The following is a 19,605-nucleotide window of genomic DNA, read 5'->3' as shown; positions in this document are numbered from 1 at the left end:
GTCAATAACAACGCCGCGGATTCAAAAACCAACCCTCCGCACTGCGCCTGCGCTCCGGGGCGGTGGTGGCCGCGGAGTCTCATGGGACTCGTGGTTTTCCCGCCCCGGCCTCGCGGCTCAAGGGCAGGGCGCGCTCTGGCGCGGCGGGACTCCAAATCCCGTCGCGCTCCGCGCCGGCGGCCCCGGCTTCCGTGTTCTGGTTTAAATCCCCCCTCAGAGGCGGTGGTGCGGGTGTGGGTTAAGGGACGGGGTTGTGGCGCTCGGAGCTCAGCTCCGGAGTTGGCTGCCAGGCGCCCTCGGCGCCGCGGGGGAAGCAGCGTGGCCCTGCGGAAAGGAGGGGTAGGGGGGCTCCCCTCAGGTGCCGGAGACACAAAGAGGGCAAGAGCCCCGCTGCCTGCGCTAGGCCCCGCGGCCTGGCCGGCTGCGGCTGGGGGCTTCCTGTTCCCGCAGGTGCTGAGCGGGCCCGACAGCGGCCGTATCTCTGCAGGGCGTTTGTCTGTACGTCAGATAAGGGCAAAGTGCGTGCAGTGGCCTCCATGATGAGGGCTGAGCAGGGAGCGTGCAGGAGGCAGGCACGAAGCAGGTGGAGGTGACTGCTAAGGGCATGCTAGTAAAGGCCTGATGGTGTCGGGAGTTGTATCTTTGTGTAACTGACTGGTTTCCTTGCAGCTGTGTAAAGGGGTTTCTTGCTTAAGGAGGACTGTGAGGGAAGAGGTTCAAAGAACTATAGCTGCTTGTGGGAAGAGCAAAGCTCTTTCCTGCTCAGCTTCCTAATGAAAATAAACTGTTGCAGTTCACCCCAGTAGAAAAGCTAACAGAGGTTGTTAGGACCCAAAATATATGTAATCTTCAGATTTTCTGTATGTAATCCTGTTAATTTAATGATTAACATAAAGGCAGATTGTCTTTGGAAGACAAAATGAGGATGTACCCTCATAAAGTTTTAACATTTTGGTGGGGTTTGATTATCTTGTGAAATATAAACTAGCTTTTTGTGTGTGACATTATTAAAAAAAAATTAAACAAACCTTGCTATCATTTGGAAGCCAGTTTTTGCTTTACATGTTTGATGTGTGGCATATATTGTTAATTATGCCATAACAGTACCCAGTCAGTCCAAACACAAACCTGATGTCTCTGCCAGCAATATGGTTTTGCTGATCTTGGTGTAACTAAGGCTTCAGGTGATGGGGTGACCTGGCAGAGCCTTTCTGCCCAGCAAAAATGGAAATCATGATTTGCTTTCTGTGACAGGTTGTGACAATGTTGGAACAATTATGTGAAATTCACCCTAGGTTTGCCTTGGCCAAATACTAATTACAGAAAATATCAAAATGATTCCTCTGCTGTTACCTCTTCCTCTGCAGAGGAAGTACTTAAGAGTATTTCCTTGGTAAGGAGGTTGTTGACAAGCCTTTCCAGAACTAACCTAAGTTCTGGTTCTCCATAACAAGGCTCAGGAAATGTACTGATGTTATTACAGTGTTATAATTGCCCTACTGTTACTATACTGGTATAACTCCTTCTGTGGACACTCTTCTTTATGGCTGGAATAATGATGGCTGATTTTCCATTCAGTTTTAATTCCTCATTTCCTTAAGTAGATAAGTTTCCCTGTGTTCGTGAACAGTCTTAAGTATTCTTACCAAGACTTCACCCAGGAAGATGGAAGTCGTTCTTGCAGGCTCTGAATTAAGGAAACCCTGAGTGTCTCTCAGTATGTGTATGATTCACTTGCTTAGTTTGGAATGCCCTGTACCCACACAGGACCAAGACAGCCACTTCTGCCTTCATCTGTATGCTGAGAAGTGCCTGTGTTTGGGTGCGCTATTGAAAAAAAAGTATTTCTAGAATAACCAGCAGTTTCCCCCTGAATTTAGTATTTGTCCCACTGAACTTAATATTTTGTATATAGATATATATTCTGCATTCAGCAGCAGAAAAGATCTGGTTATATTAACTCGAGTGACACCAGATCCTAAAGACCATTCAGTCAATTAAAACAGTCTGAGGAATCAGGCAAAACTTCAAGATAAGCTACTAGAAAGCAAGCTTTTGCCAACGCAGGGAGCGCTATAATTTTAAGCAATTGATTAGATCAATGATTGTTCTAATCAACAGTTACTCAGACTTTATCTGGCCTTTAATTTGTTGAGCTAAACTGAAGTAAGTCTGATTTAAGTCAAAATAAGAATTCACAGAGCCCTTTGCAGCAAATTAAACCCAGCTAAACCAATGTAGCTTCGCATGTAGATGAGCCCTAAGGCAGCAAAATGTCCAACAGCAGTGACAAAGTGCTCGATGGTTGTCAGGGAACATGTGTTTTTACTTTCATTGTGGCAGGAAACACCATAGGGTCAAGGCTGCAAACCACTGTTTATATTGTTCGTTCTTCTGCTTACTTATTATATAACTGATTTGCAGTGTCCCATTATGTGCTACATGGTGTGCCTTTAAAATTATATATTATAAGCATATTTTTAAAATAAATAGTACCCACACATTTTATTAATACTGGGAATGGGGGAGCTTGTTTATAACTGCTGTTGTACTGGTTTTATTGGATCTGCACTTCAAGCATGACACCTGTTAAAAGGATGGGTCCAGATGCAGGGCAACATTTTGACCTTTGTACAGCTCTGAATGGGGTGGGAAGGTAACCCTTTCAATATATTGCTTTGGGACTCAGCTGGAAATGTCATAGTTGACCAGTGTTAGCCTTTATGCCGTCTTCTTTTCCCTTCTGCCATTTCTCCATTCCCCCATTGTTTTTTGTTTGGTGGTTGTTTCCACCGCACCCCCCACCCCCCCGTTTTCCTTTCATTCTCTTTATATACCATCTTAACTCTGCTTCCTCTTCCTTTTCCTTGAGTCCTATTCATTTCATGCAGGGTCCATATCACAATCCTTGCCTTTCCTTTTATGCTGTCTAACCATCATATTCCTCCCACTTCACACAGTAGCTCATTTCTCATTAGCTGGTTGTACTTGCTGATGTGGGACCACCAGTTAGCTGAGCTGTTTTCTAAGGCTTCTTTCATCTCATGCTGAGTGAGCAAAAGTCACTTTAAACAGTGTCATTCCACTTGAATTTGGCCATGCATACTGAAGATTTCTTACCGATGTATCAGGTACACGCTGTGGTTGCAGATTTTGAGGACAAAATGCAGTGGAGGTTATTTGTCAGGACTTTGGTGAAGTGTTTGTGTGGTGCTGAGTGAAAAAGCATTGGTTAAGTTGAAAAAATGGGTATTAGTGTAGGAATTGTAAGGTGAGAAAAACATCCAAAAGAAAAATGGAATGAATTTCTCCATATGCTTTGCTGTACAGTGGCACAGCGCTGGCAAAGGGAAAGGATAGACAGGAACATGAATGAAAGCCAGAGGTCAGTGAAGGTCAGCTCTGCTTCTTTAGGTGCTGTCTTGCACTGGTAAACTGTACCAGAAATTATGATCTGAACCTGCAATGTGCAGTGACCTTCAATAGGACAAATACGTTTCTTAGGCCTAAGGTACTAAGGTATTTCCAGCAGAAGTACAGAAGTATATTTGCCGATAAAAGACATTCAAACCATCTATTTCCTCTAAAATCCTGCATATACTCCACTCATACGTATGCAGCAAAGATTAACTAAAACCAGAACTTGTCCAGAAAAAGGTGACTGAGCTGATTAGGAAAACAGAAATAGAAAACTTGCTTATAGCAAGAAATAAAAGGATTGTTAAAGGTTATCGGCCCAACCAAGTAACTGTTGAAGTCAATGATTCTTCTCTAAAAGTGCAAGGAGGTGAATTCAGGAGATCTTTAAAATCTATTTTAGTGATGCGGAGTGTGTTGATACAGGAACTGCCAGTTATCTCACCCAAACTGGAAATAAGAGGAAGATTTGTAACTGCCAGAGGAATGAGTTTCCAAGCACTCTGTCAGTAGCAGGGGTGAAAATAAACAAAATCAACCTCAAATCTTTAGATGAAGCTTAGGTGGTCTTTAGATAAGGCTTAATATTTTAAGAAAAGGGATTGTATGGTATGATTGCTCTCAGTGGCATGAGACCATCGTGAATGACCCAGGAAGTCCTTGCAGTTGTTTTGTAATACAAGGGGGTGACAACAAAGTCACAGTGGACCTAAACTTTTTACTTGTGTGCTGGTTTTGGCTGGGGTAGAGTTAAATTTCTTCACAGTAGCTAGTACGGGGCCATGTTTTGGATTCGGGGCTATGTTTTGGATTCGGGGCTATGTTTTGGATTCGTGCCGGAAACAGCGCTGATAACTCCGGGATGTTTTAGCTGTGGCTGAGCGGGGCTTGCACAGAGCCGAGGCCTTTTCTGCTCCTCACTGCGCCCCAGCCGCGACCGGGCTGGGGGGGCACAAGGAGCTGGGAGGGGGCACCGCCGGGGCAGCTGACCCCAGCTGACCAAAGGGATGTCCCATACCACATGGCGCCACGTTCAGCATATAAAGCTGGGGGAGAAGGAGGAAGGGGGAACGTGCGGAGTGATGGCGTTTGTCTTCCCAAGTACCTGTCACACACGACGGAGCCCGGCTTTCCTGGGGATGGCTGAACACCTGGTGCCAGGGGAAGTGGTGAATGAATTCCTTGTTCTGCTTTGCTTGCGTGCGTGGCTTCTGCTTTACCTGTTAAACTGTCTTTATCTCAACCCACGAGTTTTCTCACTTTCACTCTTCCAGTTCTCTCCCCCATCCCACTGGGGGCAGGGAGCGAGCGGCTGCGTGGGGCTCGGTTGCTGGATGGGGTTAAACTGTGACAACTGGCAAGGAGGTGAGGCAGTAATAACCCATTTGAGTCAATTTACCTATATTCAGAGTAATTCATTGAGGCTATAAAGGGAACTCACTCGTGTATACATATGAATTGTGCTAATGGACCTGGATATAGAATAATTAGGGAGCAGCGAGAAAAATTTTGCAGCTCTGACTACTGCAATTACCTTGACAATTTCAGAGAAGTGTCAACAATAGCAAAGCGTGGATCAGCACGCTTTTCCATCCATTGTCAATCACAACCTTGTGTAGGTTCACCAAAATGGTAATGGAGTGTAGGAAGGGCAGTGTCATGAGGTACTGGAAATGTTACTGCAACCTAAAGAAAGAATGCCTTACATCCCCACATCCTGCACACCATTACCCTCCACTGTCAAGCATTTTAATACACAAGCATTTACATTATGACTATCTCTTATCTTCCTTCCTTTTTCTATTGTAAGGAATGCATATTTTTAAAACTCACATATAACGTTCCTTGCCTGAGTTTTGGAGAAACACTGCACCACACTAAATTCTGGTTTGCTCTTGATCTCAAAAAACTGGCACAGTGCTTTAGCAGGAAGGAAAACTTTATTTCTCATACAAAGATTTTTTCCAAAATCTTCTCTTGTATCTTTGTAGGACCATTAATTTTTCGTAAGTGTTCATACGGGTAAAGGAGCAGCGTAGTATTACATATTAACTGGAGAGTAGAATCAAGTAACTAAATATACATTGAACTGGAATGGTGAAAAAAAATTACAGGCCAGATGTTAATCATGTGAGTCATACTGAACATGTGAATTAATCACATTGAAGTCAGATACATTTAGAGTTGTGAACTTGTCTGCACTGTTTTGGTGGACCGTAGCCTGGATCATCCACGAGCTTATGCAACTGTGTCAGGCTGAGATGTAGTGAAGGTCAGGCTTTTCTTCTGTGCCAGTATGTTAGTGAACAAACCAGCATAGGACACAATGACAACTGAGACATATTAACCAGTTCCTATGAATTTCCTCAGGTCTAGGAGGAGGTTCGTGACACCATCCATTCTGTTCACTCGCAAGACGTAGCTCTGTAGTCTAGTGTGCACATTGAAGAAATGGGCATGTACTTTTCAATGCAAACCTGTTGCTTCTTTGGAAATTTTGCATGGATAATCAGTGGAAGCCAGCTGAAAATTTTTATTAAACTCAGTTCTTCTACAATGAAGAACTGAGGACCTGAATTAAAACTCTTTCTCTCCCAGATCATGTATGAAGGGTTCAACTTCTCTGTCACTATCTTACTTGTCTTTTCCATCCTTCTCGTTTTTTTCAGATAGTATCTGGCTACATTTTGTTCTCAAAAACCTCCTCCCTGCCTCTGCAGCTGACCTCTGGGATGCTCCCCAGTTTCGCATGCGGGTGGTATGTGTGTGCATTGTACCATCTGTACACACCTACTGCTTAACTTGCTTCTCCACCTCTGATCCACTCCTCCGCTTCCCCATCTCTGCCCCCCTCTGCCAATCCCATGCGGTACTTCTCAGTTTAGCGTGCTTTTTCCATTCATAAAACAGGAGATGATGACCATTTTCTGCAGGCAAATCCCTTCCTCATCCTTTCTCCACCACCACCAGTAATTCTGTCATCTCTTGAGCTCATTTCTTCTCTTTTCTCTCCCATACGAATGCTGGTCTTAGGCCATGCTTTTTATTCTGTGAAGTATTTCCAACGACCTGTTTCCCCACCTCAGACCCTGTTTCCAAAATTCTTCCCCAGACTTAGGTCATCTTTAGCCTGCAGATGCTCATAAATTACGAGCTTTCTAGAAGTTTCTCCCAGGGAAGCTTTAGCTTCCTCTTTCCACTCAGTTCAGGGTGTCTCTGTTCCCCATTCCAGGAGACAAAGTTTTCACTACCCTCCTTCCCCTTGTTCCTCACCAAGTGACAGCATCTTGTCACTGTTGTGCCCCTTCTTGGGTTGTTCCTCTCTTCAGTTTCATACCTCACCTTTTGGGCTCGTCATTGTTCTGCTGCTGCATTAATTTGGGATTTGTGTTGTTGCTCTCACATGTTCTGGTCCAGCCCGGCTTTCCTCTGATTGCTTCCTTCCTTCCTTCCTTCCCTCTTCCTGCTTTCCTCCAAGGCCTTTCGTTCATGCTGCCCTTTTTGTTTAAGCCTGGAACAACTGCACCCATCTTGTGAATCATATCCACGCTGTCTTCATTCAAATCTCCCCATAAAACGTACTTCTGCCATAAAGCCTATCCAGCTCAGATTCCTCTGCTGAAATATATCCCATTCCTCTATAATAAAAACAAATCCTGTTTCATAACAAAACAAAAAGAACTGGGCAAGAGACTGACAACACAATTTTTGCCAGTTGCTTTCTGCCAAGAGCAACATGCTTCTTATCCCACTCCTTAGTATTGTCCTCCCCATGTGCCTCCTGTTTGTCCTTTTGTTTTATTATCAGCTTTTGAGTCCTTCCTGAGGGCTCCCAGCCTTATCCTGCGCTCACGTTGGTGTGAAGCGAGGAGTAACTCTGCTGCAGCAAACAGGGCTTTGCCAAGGTGAAATTTCTGTGGAAGGCGAATCAGCCCTTTGTTTTAATATTAGCTAATAAAGCCTGTGCACAGCTCTAGCACAGCACTCTGGTTTTAATTAATAAGAATTAGCATATACATCTACATACACTCTCTTTTTCCCTCTGCGGGCTCAGCTACTTTGAAGAAAACCTCTTTGTACGTCTTCCTGGTTATTCTATATCTTGACATTAAAAAACCCCAAACGAATAAAACTGAAAACCAAAGTAACATCAAACTCCCACGCAAACAAAAGGCTTAACTGCTGCCGGTGGCGGGGAGCAGTGGGAGCAGCCCTCCCCGCCTGCCAAGGGGAGCCTGTGCTCCTCGCTGCTGGGGAGCCGTCCAATTCCCAGCCCGCCGTCCCTTCCTCCGCCTTTGCACAATCCCACTGGAGTGACTTCCCAGTCCTAATTGGAGCCCCTGGGCATTATTGTAGTATTATTATTTAATAAACAACCACATAAAACACTGGTTGGCATTTAAATAAAAGAAAGGAAAGCTCTGACTCCTAGACTGTTTTGTTTTCCTGTTGACTTGGGTGGAAGCAGGTTTTCTGCACAATACCCACGCTCACACAACACATGCTTACCTTTAATGTTTTAGAAAAGGCACTGCTAATGTGGGCCCAGCGCAGGTGGGAGGCCCTAGACCTACTGCAGCTGTAAATATAGAGCTGTAACCTGGATGTTCCTGAATAAAATGCACTAAGGGCTTTTCTTGGCTGAGCTACACTGAGCAAGGATTCAGCACCGTTATCTCCGTTGTTACCCCCAGCATGGCCTTTCCAGTGGTTATCTGAAATGCACAGCCATCAGGATGCTCTTAAGAAGAATAAATGGAAAAGATAGTTTTATTTTTGCATTTGATTGTAAGTTTGGGACGTTGCAGAGGGAGCGTTATCATGACAAAAGAAAACATTGTGTCCTTCAAATGAATGCAAAGGAGCACAACTTGTTCAATAAGGTTTTGAAAGAAAACAAAGAGCTGAAGGCCAGAACTGACTCCTTTAGAAACAAGTCTAAAATGAGACAGGATTCAGAGTGCTTAAAATACTTCGGTGACAAGCCACAAAGAAGTGTCTGTTACTAGAATTGATTGAATTAAGGAAAGGGAGAGAAAATCTTGAGAACTTTTTAGTGTGGGGAGTATAAGAACAAAATTCTCCTGGGCCACAACCAGAGCCCTGAATCAGCATAACTCTTTTCCTTGAAGAAAGTGAAAACTAGACAAGGGTGAGCGCATACACCCTTATTATCCTTTTTTATTGTGGGTAAACAAGGAAGAATTCCCTGGGCTGCCAGCTAGCCACTTTCCTGCAGTGAGCCTGGAGTGCAGGCTGGGTTTGTTTCTCTTGGTTAGGCAATGCCTCTCTTATACACTAAATGATCAGGTCCTACAACGGACTTCTTGTGAGATCTGAATCTTATTTACTGGTTTGTGTGTGGTGTAAGTGTTCTTAAAGTATTCAGTAGGAGTGAAACATTCTTGCTGTTTATAAAAGTTATGTACATATATGCTTTAATTGTGTGGAGTTCACCTCTCATTCTTCCCACCATTTCATTACATGTTCGCTCCCCTGTATTATATATTAAAAACTTCAGGCAGTGGCTCACTTGCATTTACATATGTGGACTGCAGTAATTCTGTGATGTTGCTTAGAACTTCTGTATGAACATGTTGTCAATGTGGGCATGACAACTGTATTGCAGATTTTTAGTAGATAAGCACAGTCAGTGAATGCAAATACGAGTGATTTTGTGTGCAAGTTTTAATATCTAAGCAGAGCTTATAAGTGCGTAACACCTGTAACCACAACTGTCAGTGCAAACAGGGAAACTAGTTTTAGGGTGTTTGTGCTGATTTAAAAGTGTGGACTTTGAAACATACTTCAGCTGTAATGGTGAAGATGTGTTCATCCTCCGGCATGTATTTAAGTGCATAAACTCTGTTATTAAAGAACGCAAACTTTATTAGCAGCTGATATGCCAAAGTCCATGTGAAAACAAGTACCAGGATGGTGAGGACTGACTTACGAAGCAACCTGTGGCTTTTAAAGACATTACGAAAATCTTACTGTGAAATGGATTAAAAAGTGCTGGTTGATGGTCTTAGGGAGATGGGTGTTAAGCATGGAGATTTCTTTTGGAAAGCAAAATGGTAACTTACGGGGAGGGTACTGGATTTGCATGAGTGGCTGTTTGGCCAGTAGTAGGTTTGCTCTAGAAGCAGGGAGCTTGCTTAGTAAAGGCACTGTAGGGGCACATAATGTAAGGAGAAAATGGAATCTGTTTGAATACGGGGTTTAGTAATCTTCCCCTGAAGGGAGACTGAGTAACTGCTTTTTGTGAGAGTACTAAAACAATAATATACTAAGTTGTAACAAAGATGTAGAGAAGAAGGATGCTCTGCAAAGTTTTCTGGTGCATTTTATCAAAACTGTTCATGTCACAGAAAGAAACAGATAGATGCAAGCCCAAGAATTTAATCAACAAAGAGGCAAAATGAACCTCTTTCAGCCTTTTCTTTATTGAGGAATACAAATCTTTGCTTGTTTCTGTATTTGGTAGAGTTGTCCTTAACTGGCCTGCAAAGTATTTCCTAGGTAGAGAGTTCAGCTTCAACATGTGAATAAATTTGTTCTGAATTCACTGCAAGTCCTCCTGCTTGTTCTAAATAACACCATATTAAGTAGATGTTGAACTGCTGTAAGAAAAGTTGTGTTTTGCAGAGGGAGGAAATGAAATTGCCTCTGTATTTGCATTTCTTTAGCACTCGGTCCGAGTGATGTATTCATGGAAAATCAGAAGGAGACAGTCTTCAAAATGGCCAGCAAACTGAAGAAGCTGGGCTGGGAGCATCCGTATTTTCCCATTTGAAAACCTCGCCTGTTGCTTGCTCCTATGGAGTACCTGGAAACACCAGTAAAAAACAAATTACATTAGTCCCATTGTATTTTAGAAGCTCTTTTGTTTGTATAATATTAGGATGATGTCAGACTTTGATTATAAGTTCGACTGTTCCAATAAGAACAATTAATTTGGGGGCAAAAGCCAGTGAGGACCCCGTCAGACACTGAACAATGTTTTCGGTTTTCACACACTGAATCATCAGTGTTTGTAGGCCTCTAACATGTAAATCACCCTGAGGTAATCTGGAAGGGAAGGATATGAATAAGTCAATTAAATTGGCAAACAGCCTAAGGAACACCCTGTTTAGGGATAAAATCACAGGCCTGTCCTACTGCCAGTAGTTTTAAAGAAAGAAATAGAGTTAGAATCTTTGTAGTTCATTTCTTTGCAGAGACAGGTGATTTAGAAGGCTTTGGTCTTCTTTTGTATGTGTGAGCTTGGGTTACTGAGATAAGGCAGTAAGCAATGTGTTTTCTGCAAGTAAATTTATTTGGATGACACAGAAGGATGTCATCCAGGTTGCAGAGGGTGGAGGAACTAGTTACGGTAATTATTTCATATTCAGTTTTACGATACGAGCATTCAAAAGACTGAATTACCCTTTATCTTTCCAAGTACCTCTGTTGTTTGGGGTTTTTTTTTTGGGGGGGGAGGGGGAAGGGAGGCACAATTTTCCATCAGAAATCCTTTTTCCACCCAACTCAGCAGTTACTAACATACATTAAGGTGCTCTGTATCTAAACAGTAACAAAAACAACTGCTCTCTTCTTACCATCTGCCAGGCCTGTGCCTTCAAAGGTGTGATGTAACGGGAAGAAAAGGCAGAGGTGAAGAAAACTTTTAATTGAAAGTTGTGCAGAGGAAACGGTATTTTCATTCTTAGCTCTTTACAGTACAAAATGGAATCTTTTTGTGTTGTTAAGAGGCTTGCTGTATTTGCTGGAAGACTAGCCATGTGTTTCTGCCACCCCACCCAGACCTTTGAAGTCATAGGCCAATTCCAACCAGGAAAGCGGCTGGCTCTCTAGGAGAAGACATACCCTGGATGTGCTCTGGAGGGAAGGCCCAGGCAGAACGCACGGCTGGCACCAGACACGTTACATGGGAGTGGATCATTATGACCTCCCCGAGTGCAGGAGAAGCTGTAATTGGCATTTGTATGTTATTAAGCATCAGAGAACTTAACCATAAACAGAAATCCATAGGAAATCAGGAGGCACTGGTTACACCGCTCACAGAACTACTCATTTAAGGGCAGCTTTTGGGCATTTTTCAGAACCATTAAGAGCGGGGGAGATGTAATCTCATTTTCTTTTCCTCCATATAGCCTATCATCTTTGGGATTCTAGAATCGTGTTCCTGGTTGAAGGGAAGTAACTTCCTGGGAACAAAACCAGCCAGAAAGCAACAGAAACATGGGGTCACTGGAGGCACCACCTAACTGCCCTCTGGATGCCTGGGAAGTAACAGTGTCAGGAGATCCTAGAGACAAATGCACAGACTGGCAAAAGACCCGGATAAACATACTGGTTCAAGATGGTTTCGGTGTCTCTCACCTGAGCCCAGCCATCTGATAATGTCTAGCCCACACCAGTCTTTACTCCCTATGGAGACAAAGAGGCACCTTCCAGGAACAATTTGTTCCATCCCAAAATAGGTGTGACATGGCTGTGATGAACCCTTCTTTTCTTCTTTTTCTTTTTCTTTTTCTTTTCCTTTTCCTTTTCCTTTTTCTTTTTCTTTTTCTTTTTCTTTTTCTTTTTCTTTTTCTTTTTCTTTTTCTTTTTCTTTTTCTTTTTCTTTTTCTTTTTCTTTTTTTTCTTTTTCTTTTCCTTTTCCTATTTCTTTTCCTTTTCCTTTTCCTTTTTCTTTTCCTTTTTTTAATCTTTTTTCTTTTCATTTTTTCTTCTTTTTCTTCCTATTTTCCTTTCTCTCTTTTTTTTTTTCTTTTTAATTTTAATTTTCTTTTTCTATCCATCTTTGTTGTGTGCTGAAGAGGCCTAGGTGACCATCTGAATTTTTGAGACAGCTCATGTTCAGCAAGATGGATCCCAACTGTAGTGTTCCGCTCCTGTGCAGTCTGACTGCGTCGTTGGCAGCGGAGCAAACTCCCATTACTAGATGAGGGCTAGAGATTCTGCACCAGAGGGTTTGTTCAAGGATCTCTTTTGTTTAGAGCTGGAACAGGAGATTCACTCTGCCTCTTGGACATGTCTCTGGCTCTTACTCATTTTCAAGCATTCAGGCACTGCTCAGAGTGGTGGAAAGAAACAGAAATAGCTGCTTTCACTTCTCATGTTGGTGTATGGGCCCTGCAGAGAAACAGGAACCAAAGTTAAGGTTAAACAGGGTTTAAAGGAACAAGATAATGTTTAGTAGGGGAAGGGAAAAACACATAAGCTGGCCAGGTCTTTAACTTCAGAGCAGTGTACACGAACTGTTGCCATGTCCCCAGGAAAACAAGGGATTCGGGAAATAGTCTAAGGCTAGGCTGCATGAAATACAGAGCGCATGACACAGCATGAGTCCCTTTGTCTCGATAGGCAGCACTCTAGAATTGGTATGACCTTACTCCTGCCCTTGTTAGTCTGAAATATGTAGCACAGCTGTAGGATGTAGTTCATCATTTAGTAAGGGTAAATACAGTTCTGGATGGGAACATGGGGGTGAGAAGTGTTCTGCACCCAGCGTTCACTTGCATGTTGCAACTTGCTGCTTGGAAAAAACCAGAATGCTTTGTCTTCTTGTAGCTCTGGTGAGCGACTCCTTATCATAACCTTGTAAGAGGTTTCAAGTGTGTTCATGAATAGGAAGATGATTAAGATGACGCATCAAGGTTTTCTGAATACTTACTCCTATTCAGCTGCACTCTCATATTTTTCTTAGTTTCCATTCCAAGCTGAGGTGTTTCTAATCTCCAATGCGATTGGCAGACCACATCCTCTCACTCTTGGTGGCCCAGCCTGCTTGAAACTCGAGAGGAGCAGTAAGAGAGTGAGTTTAAATGAGGGGCTGCCAGAGCAAAAGCAGCTAATTTAGCTGAAAAGCCCTGTGATGACCTCAGCAAAAAGGTGGCCTCTGCTGCTCCGAGCAGCTACTGTGACAAAAAATGAAGCGACCTGAAAAAGAAGCTAAACAGGGGATTTAGAGGATCTAATTTGTAGGGTAGAAAGAGGAAGATGGCTGTGTAGCTGGGGAACAGTTGAAAGTCTTGCCCTGAACACATCCATAAATCATCATGCCAGGTAGGGTATTTTCTCTTCCCCCAAGTGTTTCCCAGGCTGGGTGTCTGCTTTGGCCACAGCTGCTTCTCTTCCACAGCCCATTAGAGCCCCGAGACCTGGTTCTGAGCAGGCTGTGTAGGAAGGAGGTAATACTTCTCTCTGTCATGCAGCTGAAGAGTTAGGTCTGTAGCCTAGCTGATGTGCTGTTTTTGAAGAGAGGACTCATTAATTACCCTACATTAAACGAAATCTAATTTCAAGAGCGCAAGGACGCAGAGGGGAAAAGGAAGCCTGATTTTTCCAGTGTTCAAATGATCGCATCAATGCAGAGATTTGTGTCACGGGGAGTGCCTCTGGGCCTTCTTGCCACCAGGATTGTTAACAGAAGGCAGAAAAACAACTGAGACCAATGGCTTCGGTGACAGACACCAAGGGAGAGCAGATGGTATCTCTGGCATTAGACTGGGTGGGCTGCAAGGGGCAGTGTGAGGGCTGAAAGGTTTACCCTGTGTCTTCTTGCTTCTAGGGCTGTAAATGAGTGCTGGCCATACAGGCTAACAGCACAAGTTTCACCACACTTGCAAAGTAGCTCTGGTAGTTCCCTTGTCTTTGACATTCTGCAAAGCCATGTTTGGGATATGCAAACGTTTGGGTATGGGCAGGTCCACGTCAGAGAAGGTAGAAGTAGTAGAGAAGGTAGGTTAAATTTACATCGTAGCCTCATTTTCTTGATTTGACAGGGCAAAGAGAGAAACCCCAGAAGCCATGTATCTTGAGTTTTACTCCAAGTTGGTTACAAAGAGCAAATTAAGATAATAGGTATGTCTGTTGACATTGCCACCCTGACTTTCATGTTATATAGCTCTTCCTACCTACTTTTGCAGTTCAGCCCCCTGTTCCTACCCCCTTAGCTCTGTAGCTCCAAGGACCTGGTTGACACCTGCTCCTTGCTGTCTGGTGCCCTCTGGTGCTGCAGGTACCTGACTGAGCTACGTCCCATCACAACCTTAGGCAGTTGTGGGAACCAGCCTGTACCCCAACAGGGGACTCATGAAACTGGTATCTGCTTTTTCCCTATTTCAGCCTGGCTGTGGCGAGGGACCTCTGATACGCCTTGGAGCCGATGGGACTGGCCTGGGAGGTAGGTAGGAAGACCTAGTCCTAGCTTCTCTAGTCCTATTTCAGTCCTTAAAGGGGAAGAGTGGGAAGTGGACAGGCTTTCAGTGGTCCTCCCTCCAAATAAATCTCCCTTGCTTTATTCCCTGCCCTTCTCCAGCTTTAGCTTTCAAACTTCTGTCATCCATACCCTTTTATTACTGCTGCCTTCACAGAGTTGCCTGGTCTCTCCGCAGAAAGCCTTTCTTCTTCCTCCAGGATACAACTCCTCTTCACCTAGGACGTCCTGCTCCAGACACCTTATATTCCAGGGCCCATGGCTTAGGAATGCTTGGAGTTTACATGCTCAGATCCATTGTTCAGAAAACAGGATTACAGTATCTTTGCTGTCCTTCACCTCCCCTCTAATTAATCAATGCTAATTGATTGTTTGATGGTGGCTTATCAATATGACAATCTCCCAGGTCCGAGAAGCAGCCACATGCCTATCATTCTCACATATTTACCCAGAGCATACGGAACATACTAACCCCCAGAAATTAGTTAGAGCGTCTTCTGAATTAGTTTTTATTAATTTCTTTGGACTAAAAGAAAACTGATGACAGAGGGTGATAGCAACAACAGACTCATAGGTCATTTACTTGGTTTTGGTCTAGGCAGATTTCACCCTCACAGGGAATGTGTGGATCACTTGGTGACTACAAACTGCACAGTGACGGGGTAGGTTCTTGCCTGCAAGCCTGCTCACCACACGTAGTGCCTGTGCCCTCTTCAGTTTAGCACTCCCTTCCTGAGATGGTCACATGCTGCTCATGATGATGTTGTAGTGCTGCACACGTAGGCAGTAGGTGCCATGCAGTAACGGGGATCAGTTTAGAGGGGCTGGGACTGGCCAGCCTGCTCCGTCCCTGCATGAAACCCCAAGTGACCAAGCACTTCTCTTCTGCACCAGTGCTTGGCTGAGATTCCTCAGGCTTTCTCTCATAAGGCTTTTTTTGGCCGGCCTAGCTGCTGGGCTTTCTGAGTTGTAGGCAGATGACAGTGCTTCCATGCTGTTGGTGCAGCTGGGAGTAACTGCTGTAAGGAAGGACCAGCTTCACCTACTGTGTGGGCTGGAACGCGACCGAGCTGCTCGTTTGCAATCTGATTGCCACCAGGAGTCCTTTTGGCATGGGCTTTCACGGCAGATTCATGACCTGAGGATCATCAGCCTGACAAATTTCAGTTCTCTGCCACAGGGAGCAATTACAGGGAGAAAGCCACAACTTTGTTGCTGTTTTGACAAACCTCTCTTGGACACAGCTGAACTGGTTAATCAGAAAGCAAGATATCTGCCCCCAACTCAATCAAAGAAAACCCATAAACCTAACAAACAGGCAGTGAGCTGTAGGCAGGCGTTAAGCTTGAAACGTGAGCTGGAACTGATAAAGGGTTGGATGAGCTGCAAGCAAACTGAAAATGGGACCTTATAAAGAGAAGTTGGGCAATCTTCAGAAAAGTGGTGCTACCAGTCCTGTCAATGAATACTTAGATATGGCCCTTGCAGATTGCAGGTCTCTTGATGCAATGCTCACTGGTGAGTCATTTAGAAGATCAGTAATTGAAGGATAGAAAATGGCCTGCTGTGGCCTGCAGCCATTATGAGCTGCACATTTTTTCAAGGGCTGTTTGTTGCAATCTCCTCCATTTTCTGCAGGTGGGGTGTGGCTCTCCCATTCCTGGCAAAGTGGCTGGTGCAGCCTTTGGTTGGGAAAATATGGGTGCTGTTGCATGACAAGTAGGCTTCCCCTGGGGGAGAAGTCACCTTCTTCCTCTTCTGCACAACATCAGGGGTGTGACAATTCCCTAAAGCACAATGGAACTGCACAGAAATCTGGCAGCTTTTTCCAGTGTGTAGTTATACAGATCTGGCTCATAAAAACATCTGAATTACATTTCACACTAACTTCCTAGCTACGTAAACATAACCTGATCATCTTCTTGGGATCTGAGCCTTATCTTATCAGACTATGCCTCCTTTTCCTTTTTTCATCAGAGGCCTTGTGACCCTCACTCCTTGCATAATTATTTGGGCTTGCGTGACAGCTGCTGTGTTCAAATTTCTCAGCCTGCAACCAGAAGTGACACTGTCACTCTTTGTTCATGTTAAATGCAGGCACCCAAAGTTTCTTTGGCTCTGATGCATTAGAGAACTCATTCTTCATGCAGAATGGGAGGGACACCGCACTCAGCTTCCCATACCTGCAGCTGTGCCTGTGGTGGGTGAGACAACTCCTACACCTCCTCGACTCCTTTTTGCCTTTCTGCCACTCTGCCTTCCCAAATCCACTCGCTTTGCAGCTGAAGGCCAGCCAGGTAGGTCTGCTGGCTGCCTGGGGTCACCGAGCAAGAGGCAGACTGTGGCACTATGCTGCAGGTATGGGAAGCGTGGACTTAGATTTGTGGAGGCTGCAAGGAAGGAGCAGTCTGGTGAGTGTTCAGACAGATGCTGCATTCAGTCTGGGAGGCAGAAGAAGAAATGCACCCTACTTATTTATAGGAAGATGGAAGTTGCTGTGCTAGGCCAAGTGATTAAGTCTGGTATCCTGCTTCAGACAATGATGAATGCTGGCTGCTAGAGGACATGCAAGAAATGGTGTAGTAAAACAAAGATAGAATCACTCAACATGAACATTTCTCATCATCCCACTGATATCTAGGTCACTAGTTAACCATGTCAACAGCTAGTGACCAGCATGAGGTGGGAAGGATGAAGGCTTTACGCTGAACTATTCTGGTTGATGTCCTGCATGATTCCTTTCACTTAGCTGAAATGAAAATGAAGAATAAATGATACCCTCCTTATCCAGTTCCTTCTGAAATATATGACAAACCTTGTATTGTTATCAAAGGTACAGGATCAAACCTGTCATTATCTCACATAGAGCACAATAAATATCATGACTAGGAGTTAACAGTGCATCAAAAATGATCATCTCTAAGTCTTGTTGGCAGGCTTTACGTGAACCAAACCCAGGCTGTCAGCTGCGTTCTATAATGACAATGCAGCAGCTCCTCTGTATTATCATTTTCTGTCATTGCATACTACAGGTGAAAAATGCAAGTGAACAGTATTTTACATGCACAGATACATAACTGATTATATTATGAAGAACTGCAAGAACAAGACACTTATTTTTCACTTTTAGGAATTTGAATGAGGAGATCTCATTACCCAGAATCAGGATACATCTTGCTTGATGAATACAATAACGAATGGGTTCTTCAAATCCCTAATTCACAAGCATTTCAGAGAGACAGTTCAGCAGCCCAAGAAAGATGTACTATTCCTAGAAATCTTGTGACTCAACTCCTGTCCTGTATCTGCCAGTGATTCAATAGCATGGCAGCTGAGCACAAACATGCTTCTGTTAGCAAAGAGGAAGAAGCTGGGCAGATGGAAATGGTCTGTGCGGGTGCCAAGGTGGGTCATCGCACCTGGTCAGGGCTGTAAGATCGGTGATACGTGTAAGGCGATCAGGCTTGCAGAAGGAAAATCTGAGTTGCCTGTCACTGTGTGGTGGTAAGAAAGGAGGATGCACAAGGAGAATGATAAGCTTGATGAGCACTTAGGAAGAGGAAAATGAGAGGTAATAGTGCTTCCTTTCTATTTGTTTAACTAGTAATTTGCTTACCTTTACCTTTAGATTGAATACTTTGCATAAGAAAGCAGTGGCTGCAGCACTTCTGTAGATTTACAGACATTGTGTGACATGGTTGGAGAGAAGATGGATTATCAGCAGGTAGCCAGCAGCCTGGGGAGGGGTTCTTGAGGTTTGTGTGTTTCCATGGGCATCTCCTCAAGTCCACCAGTGTGCTGTAGATTTGGAAAAAAACCAGACTGTGCTCTGTTTATGAAAGCGATAATGACATCAGGACAAAACTACATGATCCATGTAGTTCCTGAAGCTAGGGGTTACTCACAGGATATTGCTAGGGCATCAGATAAAAATTTTAACAAGTAGGTGTAAAAATTTCATCATAAGCCTGTCTTTAGGAACCCAAGGAACTGCTCCTGTTTTCAAAAGTGTGGAATCACTGACAACTTCAGCTGCTCTCTTCCTCCTGCTTTATTTTGTGAATGGAGTAGGGCTCAGTCTTTCAGACTTTGTGGGAGTTGTTCTAGTTGCCTGAATTGGTATCATGTGTAACAAACTGGTAGGATGGGTCGGCTACTTTTCCTGTCTTTCATTTGAAGTTCTTTAAAATTATAAAATCTCTGCAGAGGCATAAGCCATCAAAACATAAATAAATGGAAAAGAAAATTCTCTGTTAAATACCTTCTTCCTCTCTACTCCAGCCTCCTGGTTGGAGGTTCCTTCCTATCACTTCTGCTCCCTGCACCAACCAGCACATGGACACATCACTCCTGCCTCCCAGTGGCTCCCTGGGGAGAGAAGAATCTGCCCAAATTATCCTAAAGAGTGATTGTGGCTTCACTGATTAAACTCCTTAGGGTAGTGATGTATCCAAAAAGGCTGATGACTGTAAGTGATGCTTAGTTTCAAGCATAGTTCCAAGGGCAAAAAAGGCTCCTCCTGCCAAATTTGGTTAGTTTTCCCTATTTAGTAGTTTAAATGTTTGTTGACGACTTGCATGTGTGAATAGGTCTTGCCATAAGCTGTCTTCCTCAAACAATCTCAGTTACATTGGTCTTACTGCCCACTTCCGTTGACAGCCTTTTGGAGGGAGGAGAGGATGTCATGAATGCAGAAGTGCATCCCCATTAGTTGGATATTTTTATTTTTCCCAGCACATGGATCTAAGATGGCCCTGCTGTCTTCTTGCTGTAACTTAATTGCATGGATCAGAATTCGATTCACATTGATTTTCTGGCCCTAAATGCTGAAAGTCTAGAACTATTCAAGAGAATAACTTTATGTCATAACAGCCTTACTCTTACTGCCATTAATGTTTCTTGATCATCTCTATTTCTGCCATGTAGAGGCACATAACTGAGGTATTCCTTGGGTAGCAAGA

At 43.9% G+C, this 19,605-nt stretch overlaps 1 protein-coding gene across 8 annotated transcripts in view; it reads left to right on the top strand.

The window, feature by feature from the left end:
- Window positions 1-165: 165 nt before the first annotated feature.
- The window catches only part of LOC308064655 (uncharacterized protein), an 88,111-nt gene continuing 68,671 nt past the window's right edge, over window positions 166-19,605 (top strand). The window contains exons 1-3 of one of the 8 annotated variants that reach the window (XR_013928467.1): window positions 166-14,289; window positions 14,554-14,611; window positions 16,742-16,818. Coding sequence is in view for 1 of the 8 variants with exons in the window: in XM_080389433.1 (XP_080245559.1) it covers window positions 13,485-13,491; window positions 14,554-14,611 (65 nt within the window). In the remaining 7 variants the exon portion in view is untranslated. Of the gene's footprint in view, window positions 14,616-16,741; window positions 16,819-19,605 lie in introns of those variants that run through there. The other 7 variants (XR_013928468.1, XR_013928464.1, XR_013928465.1 and 4 more) reach the window with 7 other exon arrangements.

Source organism: Falco punctatus (genome assembly GCF_963210335.1).
Source record: "Falco punctatus genome assembly, chromosome: 5".
Taxonomy (NCBI): domain Eukaryota; kingdom Metazoa; phylum Chordata; class Aves; order Falconiformes; family Falconidae; genus Falco; species Falco punctatus.
This window is presented reverse-complemented; position numbering and strand designations above follow the sequence as displayed.